Source organism: Hetaerina americana, unplaced genomic scaffold (assembly GCF_022747635.1).
Source record: "Hetaerina americana unplaced genomic scaffold, ioHetAmer1.1.p SCAF_1, whole genome shotgun sequence".
Taxonomy (NCBI): Eukaryota; Metazoa; Arthropoda; class Insecta; order Odonata; family Calopterygidae; genus Hetaerina; species Hetaerina americana.
In genome coordinates this window covers 97,873,254-97,885,398 of record NW_027286069.1, presented here as the reverse complement: position 1 = coordinate 97,885,398, position 12,145 = coordinate 97,873,254, and the positions used below count along the sequence as shown (strand labels likewise).

At 36.3% G+C, this 12,145-nt stretch overlaps 1 protein-coding gene across 1 annotated transcript in view; it reads right to left on the bottom strand.

Moving 5' to 3' along the window:
- The window catches only part of LOC139692681 (midasin), a 121,505-nt gene that overhangs the window by 18,396 nt on the left and 90,964 nt on the right, over window positions 1-12,145 (bottom strand). The window contains exons 54-62 of the mRNA XM_071590968.1: window positions 11,865-12,079; window positions 9,882-10,049; window positions 9,032-9,223; window positions 8,623-8,861; window positions 8,192-8,357; window positions 6,957-7,106; window positions 4,011-4,939; window positions 1,239-1,602; window positions 120-497 (exon numbers count right to left, since the gene is read on the bottom strand). Of these exons, the coding sequence (XP_071447069.1) occupies window positions 120-497; window positions 1,239-1,602; window positions 4,011-4,939; window positions 6,957-7,106; window positions 8,192-8,357; window positions 8,623-8,861; window positions 9,032-9,223; window positions 9,882-10,049; window positions 11,865-12,079 (2,801 nt within the window). The remainder of the gene's footprint in view (window positions 1-119; window positions 498-1,238; window positions 1,603-4,010; window positions 4,940-6,956; window positions 7,107-8,191; window positions 8,358-8,622; window positions 8,862-9,031; window positions 9,224-9,881; window positions 10,050-11,864; window positions 12,080-12,145) is intronic.

The following is a 12,145-nucleotide window of genomic DNA, read 5'->3' as shown; positions in this document are numbered from 1 at the left end:
TAAATGAGCACTAGTCATCAAACCAACTAGTTTTCTTGGTGATAATATACCCTACTTAATTACACCTTTTTAAAGAATGGAATAACATATCATGAGACCATATTTCTTTGTTACAATACCTGATCATCATCAATTTCTCCTTTGTCCTCCATCTCATTAATGTCTTTCTGCTTCTTTTCCTTTCCATTATCCCTTTCATCATCATCCTCTGCCTTCCCAGCTCTTTCATCCTTGGCCGCTAGCTCTGGTTGTTCCCCAGTGGTGGTACCTCCACCTTCCTTATCATTTTCCTTCTCCTCCATGTCCTCCTCTTCTGAGTCACTGCCCCAGATCTGGTCATCTAACCTCTCCCCTTCACCACCAGTCTCACCCATCTGCTTGTCAGCATTGCCATCATCCTCATCCTCTCCACTCTCATCTCCCTCACCCTCCTTCTCTCCCAAATCCTGAAGTTTTCCCTCAAAATCATCTGACATTTCCACCCCTGTCTCTTCCTCCTAAAATAAAATTTATACCCCCCCAAAAATATGATATAGTTTAAGAAATTGCAACACAATGGAAATGATATAAACTTCACCACACACCTATGCACTTTGATTATTATAAAAAGCAAATTGTTGAGATAATATTATTCAACACTAAATTCACATTTTGTGATGTTAGACATATTGTGACACATTAGATTAAGTTACCATGCACACATTAGGATCACTAGGAAAATTTACATTTATTATTGCAAGCATATGCCTGAGATTGACTGAAATTATTATTGCTAATATGTATTGTTTAGCTTTAGAAAGAATTTTATTCTAAGGTCCATTATTACAATTGAATTGAAATGCACGAAATTATTTGGAACAAAAATAATATCTATTTGCCAATTGATGTAAAATATCTCCAAAGTTTTCATTAATTAAAATGTTTCAATTTAATCAATATTATTGAATAATTTTTTACTCTAAAGCATTAGACCATATATGACTTGGTAATAAACGTCAGGTTTCTACATTCCCTACTTAAGGGATACGTAAGGAAAGATGGAAACTCAGGTATATTTCATAATCAACAGATTCAGGCGAGATGTAATGGAAGTTCGTCATTATGAGAAAAACAAAATTTACACTTTTCCACAGATTTGTGGAAAAATGCAAATTTTGTTTTTTCTCATAATATATTTTATTTTGTTATGGCTGTTCAAGTTTGATAAATGATTTAATTTTTAAAATCCATCTACATACTTTCATGTCTTTGTCTGCCTTCTCTTCCTTCTCCTTTCCTTCTTGGTGAGCACCTTCTAGCTGGTCCTCACTCTCCAGCTTACTTGATGATTCCTTTGCCTTCTCATCCCCATCCTCCATGTCCCCAAGGCCAAGGCCTTCCTTTTCCTCCCACTTCCCATCTCCTTTACCCCCTCCATCTCCATCCCCATCTTCCTCGAGTCCCTTTGGGGTGCAAAAACCTCTGGCTGCGATATCGGAGAATATATCCAAGAGAACAGAGAGAAGCTTGGCGCTTGCGCGGTGGGAAATGGTCAACTGGGTCACTACATACTGAGATAGAAGGGAGAGCTGATCCAAAACTGGAAGACAGCTGAGCAGCACCCTATGATGGAAAGCAAAATGAAATACAAAAGTGAAGAAAACAGCAAAAACCCACAAATTGTGAGTGAATATTGCGAATTAAGGTCATGTAATATTAATCACCCAAGAAATATAAAACAAATAAAATGTCAAAATTGAAAAACCTACCTTGTAACAACTTAAATTTACATTTTTGCATAACAAAAAAGGGGGAGGTGACTAGCATAATGGCTTTTCACCCTGAGGGATAAGATTGAAATCCTGTTGGCATCAGGATTTTCTGGGAGGCAACTCAATTCTTACTTAGGATGCTATGTGGAGAGAACTTCAAGTGGAGTATACTCTATGCCAGAAGGGACATTAAATTGTAGACCTCTGAGGGCCTTACATTAAGTTGGCTAATGCTGATGCCAGGTTTCTCTCCACCCTTCTCCCATTCCTTGAACATCCTACATCTGCCCACAAGTACCCCCACCTATTACCATAATGGCACCATTGACCTTTGTTGCATCCACGTGTTCCGACATGTGATTCACCGACCAAGTGGACGCGTGGATCCGAGCATCCGAGTCACCGCTGGTGACTCAGTGTGGACTGGTGACTGGTGGACCAACACTGATAACTGGTGACTCGCTGTGGACTACGGACCAGTGGGTGATGCAAACCCCCCCCCCCTTCTCCTGGAGGTTTGGTGATAGCGACGAAGGGTGACCGATGTGATCCCGAAGAGGCCAGTCTGGGACTCGAGATCCGAGAGGAAGGTTGGGCTGGGCCCTTCTGGTTGGAAGCACCAAGCGGGTGCCAAGGGATAAATACATTGTTGTAAACTCTGTTTCTCTTTAGACTCTATTAAATTTGGGTTAAATCGGGGCCGCCGTTGTACTCCTTTTAGTTCCTTCCTTTCCCCCCCATTTCTATCAACGAACTCCTCTCCATGCCATAACCCACCAAACTAAAAGCCCCTGTTTACCCTCGAGGCAGCCACTCGACTCGTGGGGTACTTCTCGTGTCGCCAATATCCCCTCGAAGACGCGGGGATACGACTCTCCACGCCATAACCCACCAAACTAAAAGCCCCCGTTTACCCTCGAGGCAGCCACTCGACTCGTGGGGTACTTCTCGTGTCGCCAATATCCCCTCGAAGACGCGGGGATACGACACCTTGGCTGTCAGTCGCAACCCCCCAATCACTGCAACTACTTCAAAACAGAAGCATATACGAGTATAGTGACTTTCCAGTCAATGAGTTTAATGGAGACCATTCCTGGAATTGGAGTGTATGCCATAATGACACACCCTGATTTACAAAAGCTCCAATGCATTTCACTCCTACCTCATATAAGTAACACATGGGCACTTTCATCAGCATGTAGGAAAATTAAATCTTAAATTTTATACATTCACACCCAAATACAAATATGCTTTACAATATTGTACAATGGAAAAATGAACAATATCCAGATACGATAATTTTCATTCACTCACTTTAATATTTTATCATTTAGCTAAAAATCGTGCGTTTTATTGAAAGATGAAAATTAAGCTTAAAGATTAAAATTTCTTCATTCACTTTTTGCATGCCAACTGAGTTTAAGAAAAAAATTCATTCCAACTTGAATTAACTAGGATTTTCAATCACCTGCTTGAGATACGTTTCTATGGATACTTCTTGCTTCCTACAGTGAATTTGCCCAATATGGATCATGATTTTGAGCCTAACTCTTCGTATCAAGAGATTGCAAAAAAAGTAAATGGATGGAATATGAAAGTTAAAATCGCTTCTTGCCAAATGATATACAAGATATACTCATAAGTTTCAATGCTTCAGTATGAGCGTAAGGGTCGAGGACACAGACATTACTGCTACTGTGATCATTGTGCAGTTTCCAAGTGATGAGAATCCCATTCCCAAAACAAAGAACAAATAATGCTTGTGAGCAAGGTACCACTGTGCTTTTACCTCTAGCCATACAATAAGGCCCTATTGATAATTACAGCTACTATGATTGTGGCATATACGTGTCCCAAAGAGACACCATTTTATGCAATAGGAACATACAAAGTTAAACAGCTGTCTATGCAAGAAAAGTATGAGTGGTGCTAAAATGGTAGGTAGGCAATTGTTTTATAGTTTAACATTTGATTAGTCTAAATAACTGGGCAACTGTCTCTTTAGAATAATACATAACACATGGGAATTCACTAGTTTAAAAAAAATTGCTAGGTTAGTAATTCATATAGAATTCAAATGAATTGGTAAGTCACTTTTCTTCCATTATCCACTTTAATGAAGGGTAAGAAGGTTATTTTGACGGGTACGTTTTATTATATATTTATATTATATTTATATAGTGCCTTTAACTCCAGAATTATTTTCATAAATCTAATCATTCACTTTTATAATGCTTGATTAAGATTATTAATACATACCTTTTACAATGCTGAGATTGCATGCTAGAAGAATTTTCATCCATCAAATATGCTAGTTGAGAAATCAGTTGTTCAACTGTTGAAGTAACATCTCCAAGTTGCAACAGTTCTACATCACTGGATAGAGATTCATTAATTTTTTTACTCAAGTGAGACTCCAGTATATCATCCTTCTTTGCCATTTCTTCCTCTTCTGTGGCTTTGTCAGTATTTTCCTGAATTTCTACTGAATTACATTGCACTTCAGCAACCATGGTGGTTGCTCCCGAATCACATTTAGGATCCTTCAACAAATCTTTGGCATACCACTTTTTGTAGAATGCTTGGAAAATGAGCAAAACTTTCTTCAACAGAGACTCAGAATATTCCTCAAATTGAGATACTTTCTTAACAAGACTATCAGTAATCACTGGGTCAGAGGAGTTTTCAACAGTTGATTTTGAACTTGCGCAAATGATACGTGTTGACACTGAATTCATTTCATTTACAATCCACTTAAAAGATTCAAAAGCACATGGAAGATCCAATGAACTTGATAAATCAGTGAATATATGAGGAATTAGTTTCTCTATTACACTGGCGAGTCTCTGAAGCTCATGTGCTGCTTCTACAAAAACAGTCCACTGAGAAGGTGTGATTGGGAGAGATGAAGAAATAATCACCGCATCTAAGTTGGATTGCAGCTGAATAATTGTCTTGATTAAAACTTGAACATCATCAGTGATACTTTTCCACCTCTCATCTCCTTTTATCATTCCACTAAGGTCTTGATAACTGCTTGCATCTGATGTTCTGCCAGCAGCTGCTGGTAATATTGCTACCACATTCCCACCATTATCCAAATCAGATGATTCTGGACATGACTGCAAATACAGCCATAATTGTTGGAGGCATATTATACTAGTGGAGATGACACTGGAGATGCAAACCTGCATAGATTAAACGATAAAATAGCTATTATATCATTAACAAGAATTATTACTGAGCATAAAAGATGAGCTATATATTTAACTCCATAATGTTTTATTAACTGTATCAAGCATTAGACAACACATAACTGAGATTTTGCAGATAAAGTCTAACCCTAGATTAACTATGACCTTGCTTCCAAATATTTTGTGACAATAATTTATCATAAGTGGTGATTTCCTTTAGCATCATATGGTTTCAGTGGACAAAACATTGATCTGAATTAAATTTACCAATCAAAATATCATGATTATATAAATGACGTGGTTTCTTGTTGCATTTCTTAACAGTAATTTTAAATATATGACTCCACCAAAACCAAATGCTTTTACTGGTCAAGAAAAATAAGGTTAGCCTTTGCTGTCATTGCTGCTATCCCTACAACTCTAGTAGTCAACTTCCACTATCAAGGGGAAGACTAATGCCATGGACAATCCATTTCATTGACATTTGGTACTTATGTTCCCATTAACTCCCTGATCACAAAAATACCACCTTAGGACAAAGACAGTTAATTGTTTATGAAATAACTGTAAAAAATGATTAAAAGTGTGCAGATTACTGATAAGTCATATTATCACGGTAAGTGAAAGGCAAGCAATTGAAACAAACACACTGGTATCCATTATTGAAATAGAAAGAAAGACTCGTACTTTTCCACAGATTTTATTATACGGCACGACGCGTTTCACCGACTTGCGGCATCATCAGGTACAAAATCAGTACAGTACAGTATAAAATCTGTGGAAAAGTACGAGTCTTTCTTTCTATTTCAATAATGGATATTAATTACTTCCACGAAGTGAAGCCTGAAACAATAGAATATAAACACACTGGTATTTTATGCATTTTAAGCACCTTGCAAAACTCTGCTCCACACAGTTGTATTTGTATTTGATGTGATCTCCTCATGAAAAATTACCAGCTTAACATTTCAAAAAAATTCCCTGACCTTTGAAAATTATGATGCAAATCAATCTAATGGTTTCATTACTATTAATGTACATACCTTCCAAGCAAATCCTAAGATGAAAATAAAATCCAGTAATTTGTAGCATAACAAGAAATTAAATGCAACAATGATATGAAGCCAAAAAAAGACAGATGGATAAACTGCAAGTGCTAAAACCAATAATAAAGTGTCAGAATCAAATGAAGCAAAAATTAAAACATAAAAAAGCTGAAAAAATTGTAGATTGGGACTCAACAAGTGACCTCAGTGACACTAGGCACCTACCACCTTTTTGCAACAAAATAGGGCAAAAAGTGCCTACCCTATCCTGCTGTGGTATTATCTCCTAAATCATGGGCCATCTATGCCCAAAATGGATTATTTTTGTTAAATTCCAAGAAACTGCAGGAGATGCAGCAACAGTAACTTTTTGACAGAGTTATCCACTAATAAGCATTCCAATGCAACAATTTCAGAATACTGGTCAAGGCGACAAGACAAGAGAATGAAATGCCATATCATGCCGTTATTTTGCAAAAATGCAAGTGGCAATTTGAAAATCAAACCCCAAAATATTTGTGAATGCATAACATAATTTTTCGGTGCAGCTTGAAGTTATCAAAAAGAAGAAAAAAAATGATTTTTATTGATGCATTTTTGCACAGCCATATACAATAACCTTTTCCAGTGAGATGTGGCAAACAGTTTTTAGTCTCAGGAATTTGCAATCTGTCATAAAATACTTTGTGATAAGATGATGCACAGGTAAGCAAGGTTCTTTAGATCCTATCACACAGTTTTACCTATCCATTTATGAGACAAAATAGGGATATAGAAGTTCACTGTCCTGGAATATATGGTTCCTTAACGTTTATCTCAATAACAACGTGGAAATAACACACCGAAGATAAATTAGCAATATGATTATTATAGCAATGAATTATGATTAGATCCTGATGGATGTACCATCAATAATAGTTCCAATTAAAGACATTAATTCACTCCATGTATATATATGTACTTACAATGTTATCTTTCATTTTATCTTGACTTGGTGCACTGATTTCATCAGAGCCACCTTTTTCTAAAGAGCTGAGGTGAGAGAGCTGCTTCCTGAAAGTTACTAGGTGGTCCGATGAAGATGCCAGAAGTTCCTTCTGCCACTTTATCATGTGCTTTGGAAGAAAAATATTTTTTTTTCAGGTTTTTGACGACATAATTTTTTTAATTGAGTAACCAAAAGTAGGAAGAAACAGAACACGAAAAAAGTTTGGGCCATGGTTCAAATTACAAAAGAAATTTATTACAACATATTTTAAGTGCCTTGACTAATAAAAGAATTTGCACCCTTTTCCAACAAAAGTCACCGAATAACAACAAAGAAACAAGAAGTTCAACCAAAGGGTAGGCAATATATCCAAGATTAGATTCCACCTAATACAAAGTCCAACAGAATGTGAAAAACATGTCAGTGAATGGGTCCAATTCATTTCCATGAGCCGCATGCAGTTTCCCAGGAAGATCTGACACACAAAAAAATCACACAGCTTAGGTAAAACTGGAGGGTGCCCAGATATCTGGAATTATCTCAGACTCTCTAGTCATTAGACAACTGACCTACCACACCCTTTACTTGATTAAAAAGAAATTAATTCCTGTCATGGCAATCAATAAAGCAGCCTCTGGATTAATTAGTAAGCAATATGTACAAGTCTAACTCAGTAGGTGTCTATTTTATTATTAGAATGCAAGCATTGACTATTTAAAATGAAAGAATTGAGGCTTCACCCAACACAATGAGAATTGGATCATTAAAAATGCAAAAACTACACAGTAATCAACCTGAAAGTCGGTTTGGTAGGTGATGGTAGAGTTCACCCAGTACTAAGCCCTAAACAGCATGTGAAAATCACACATCAGGGTAGGGTGGCCAGTTCCTTTCCCTGTTCCAGTTATCGTTTCCCAGGAAGATCTGGTCCCCGAAAAATCACAAAGCTTGGGTGGAGCTGAAGGTGCCTAGAGAGGCTTGCCTGGGATTCGAACCCGGGCCCTATGGTCAGTAGTCCAACGCTCTACCCCCAGATTACCACAACCTACTGGTGTTTAAATGTTATATGGGTTAGTACTTACAGAATGAAAATGTCTAAAGCGTTAACCTGGAGTAATAAAGTAAGATTTAAGAAAATTAAAACAAAAAATTGAATTTAAATCATCTTAAAGAACACACAATAATATATTTAAACAGCAGTCACTGTCGTACCATCAGATGAGAAGTAAATCCACGAAACCGCTCAATTGAAGGTGGACCCAAATCCTTGGATGGAGAAATAGAAAGCACCATGTTTAGTTGAGCAAGTTGTGCCATTGAGCGACTGAAGTATGCTTCACATCCATTCCACTTTTTGATTAATTGTTCATCTGCCTTTCTGCAAGTACACAGAAAAAAATTCCTACCATCATATTTTTCACAAACAAACATCAGAGAATAATATATTTTTTAAGGTCATTGTTGCATAAACAATAATTAATAAAATAACCATAATTTTAATGTGCCACAATGAGAAAGCTAATTTTATACTTAAACATAAAATACTGGCTCATTAAGGTTAAAGCAAAAGTATGCGTTATTTAGAGCAACTAAGAATTATTAAATAAAAGATTCATGAAGTGATATTTTCAATCAAGCATTACCTCCATTTCAACTGGTTAAATGCAGCTTTTAAGTCTATTGGTGGAATTAAAAACATGTCCAGAGAACTAGATATGCTCTCTCGCATATTTCCATGTTTTTCAGCTAATACCAAACCAGTTCGGTATGATAAACCAAGCTGAGTAAGAAGGCGAAACAAATCAGCAAGTGCTCTTCTCTTACGCTGAAGTATGTTCTTGGCAGCTGATTTATGTTTCTCTTTAGGCAGCCCCACTGGAACCTGATTTCATAAAATAATATTGAATGAATGATTGTAAATGTTAGCACAGCAATAAGCAACCAAAGTGAGGCAAATACTCAGTAACTTACTACAATTACCAAATAGGCCAACTAGTTACTAGGTAAAAATATTAAGAAATACAATTGAAATTAGAAGATGAATGCCAATACCTGTAAGGAACCAAGATGTGCTGCAGATTCAATCACTTCTCCAGTTAGAGAATTGATGGCTTCAATGAGATCAGAATATTTAAATGATGATATTATATCATTACACAATCTACGAGATCGGTTGGAGTAATGGGCAGCTTGATGTATTAACAAGTTTGGGTCTACATTAGAAGGCTGAATTACAGCTTCCACCTACAAAAACAATTAAGTTTAATTGGGAACAAATACATGCAATAAAGACAAGTTAAAGTTTACTACAAAACTACAATAAATATTAAAATGGGAATTTTAAACTTCAATCATTTAAATTGTACTTATAGCACATGATTATCATGGAGAATCTGGTGCTCGAAAAAACTAGGCATAAAACTAGATATTGGTTTCATTTGCCAGGAAGACAAATAACTACTACAACCAATTGCATTAAAATTATATAATTAGGAGAAATTCTTAATTTATGCAGCTCGAATGAGGTCATCACCAACACAGATGCCCATTTAGAGGAACTTCCAAAATCTTACTTTCTGGATGCTTAAAAATGTTAGAGAAACACTGGGAAGTGTGCTGAGTTAACAGGATATTATCTTGAAAAAATAAATCCAACTAAAATATATTATTCTTCTATTTTTTCCTAAGGACTTATTGAACAACCCACATAGTCTAAAGATAAATTAAAATAGTAAAGAAAAAATAATCACAATTGGTATAATTTCTAAGACACTTAACAGACCTGATGTTTCAATGTAAATCAAGGACTTATTAAAATCGATATGGATATAAACCTAACTGATAATGAATAAACAGGTTTTTATTCTTATCAATTTAAGTTATCTAACTAGCTCTTATGTACCTTGAGTTCCGAGAGATAATTAGCTGAATCTTCGAAGGATGCTTCATTACAATTTTCCTTTCTTCCAGGGCCACTTCCTTGGCCTTTTTCAGGCTCTTTTCCCTTATCTTCATCAATTTTTTCTTTGGTATTCATTAAAGCTGAGCTTACAGGCAACTGAAGGACTTTCTGCATTATAAGAAACACTGGTATGTCACTCGGTCTTTCTTTCAAAGGGCTTTTAGTATGAAGAATGAAAAAAATATGCATTTATTTACTTAAAAGATTAACAAAATGCAAAAAAAAATTAGTCCCATAAATTAAAACAGTATGGGCTGTAATTTCTACTGGTATGTTTCAGTTTTTGCTACCCACTTAATCACATGGTTCAAAAAAACATTAAATAGATCAAACACGAATCCAGACTTGAACTAAATTGGACGAAAGATGAGGCATACAAATATTAAAAGAAAAGGGGGATTCACATTAAGATTGGAACACATTTTAGATGACTCATCCATACACAATACCCAAATTAATATTTTGGTTCATGGATATTTTTATATACATAAATTTGACAATTTAACTATTCTATAATGTGAAAACTTCAGTACATACTACCTTGATCAAAAATTTCCCGGAATTTATTCAGAAAATTAAAAATACAAGTTTATTCATCTAAATCTATATTGTCCCCTTCAAAGTAATCCCCATCGACTGCAACACACTTATGCCAGCGCTTGATCCAATCCTCGAAACATTTTTTATATTTGGTTTTCGGTATGTCCATCAGTGCTTCCTGCGATTTTTCCATTACTTCCTCTCGGCTGCTAAAACGCGTTCCCCGTAATGGTTTTTTAACTCGATTGAACAGAAAGAAGTCACAGGGAGCCAAATCAGGTGAATTCGGAGGCTGTTCGATGGTATTTGTTGCATTTTTCGTCAAAAAATTACGAATAATGAGAGCACTGTGCGACGGTGCGTTATCATGGTGCAAAATCCACGAGTTTTCTGCCCACATTTCTGGTCTCTTTCGGCGAATTGCTTCACGCAAACGTCTCATAACGCCCAATTAATACTCTTTGTTTACTGTCTGGCCTTCTGGCAAAAATTCATGATGCACTACACCGTTGTAATCCATGAAAACCGTCAGCATTGCCTTCTTTTTTGACTGAAAACGACGTGGTTTTTTTGGTCTCGCCTCATTTGGTGAACGCCATTCACTTGCCTGATGTCTGGATTGCGTGTCGTACTCATAAACCCACGTCTCGTCTCCAGTAATGATCCTTTTGATGAATGTGGGATCGGATTCAGCCTCGCAAATCATGTCTTTTGCGACGTCAACACGGTCTCTTTTTTGCATGAAATTGAGGTCTTTTGGCACCAACTTTGCTGCTACACGACGGAAACCCAAATCATTAACCACAATGTCTTGGGCGGATCCATAGGCAATGTTCAAGTCCTCCGCTATTTCTCTGATGGTTAATTTGCGGTTATTGACCAACATTTCTTTTACTTTATCAATTTTTTCACCGACTTTCGATGTCGATGGTCTGCCACTGCGTTCATCATCTTCGATTGACTCACGACCACTTCTGAACCGCTCGTGCCACTGGTAAACGACCGTTTTTTTTAGAGAATCGTTGCCGAAACACTTTTCCAACATTTCCAACGTCCGTGCGCCACTAAATCTGTTTTTTACGCAAAATTTAATACAAGTTCGTTGTTGCAAATTTAAATCCATTTCTGAAATTGTAAAAAATCGCCAACACACACAGAGATAGATGTACTCTTGGCTACGTAACTTTTGCAAATGTCAAGTTATGACACTAAGATTTAAAGGGAATATCAACAACAGATGTACCAATTTAACAAAAAAAAAGAACTCAAATCGGAACGATGGGAGCGCCACACGGTGGTTATTCCGGGAACTTTTTGATCAAGGTAGTATTTTCACACATATCAGTACATAATAATTTTACATAAACATAAGAGTTATCTCACCTCAAATTCTTTCACATATTTATGAAGTGTGCGGTGTGCTTTAGAGATAGTCTCTTTTACAGACCAATAACTGATATCATTCCACCGTGCAATTTTAACATATTCTTTCAGCTTCTTTTCTATTGGATTTCTTAATTTTTGCAAATATGACCCAACTTGCACTTGAAATTGTGAATAAAATTTATACACATTCCAAAACATTTTCTGCAATTCACCTAAATGGAAAAGAGGTATAATTTAATAACTTAATTTTTTCATATAAAATGACACATTAATAGCAT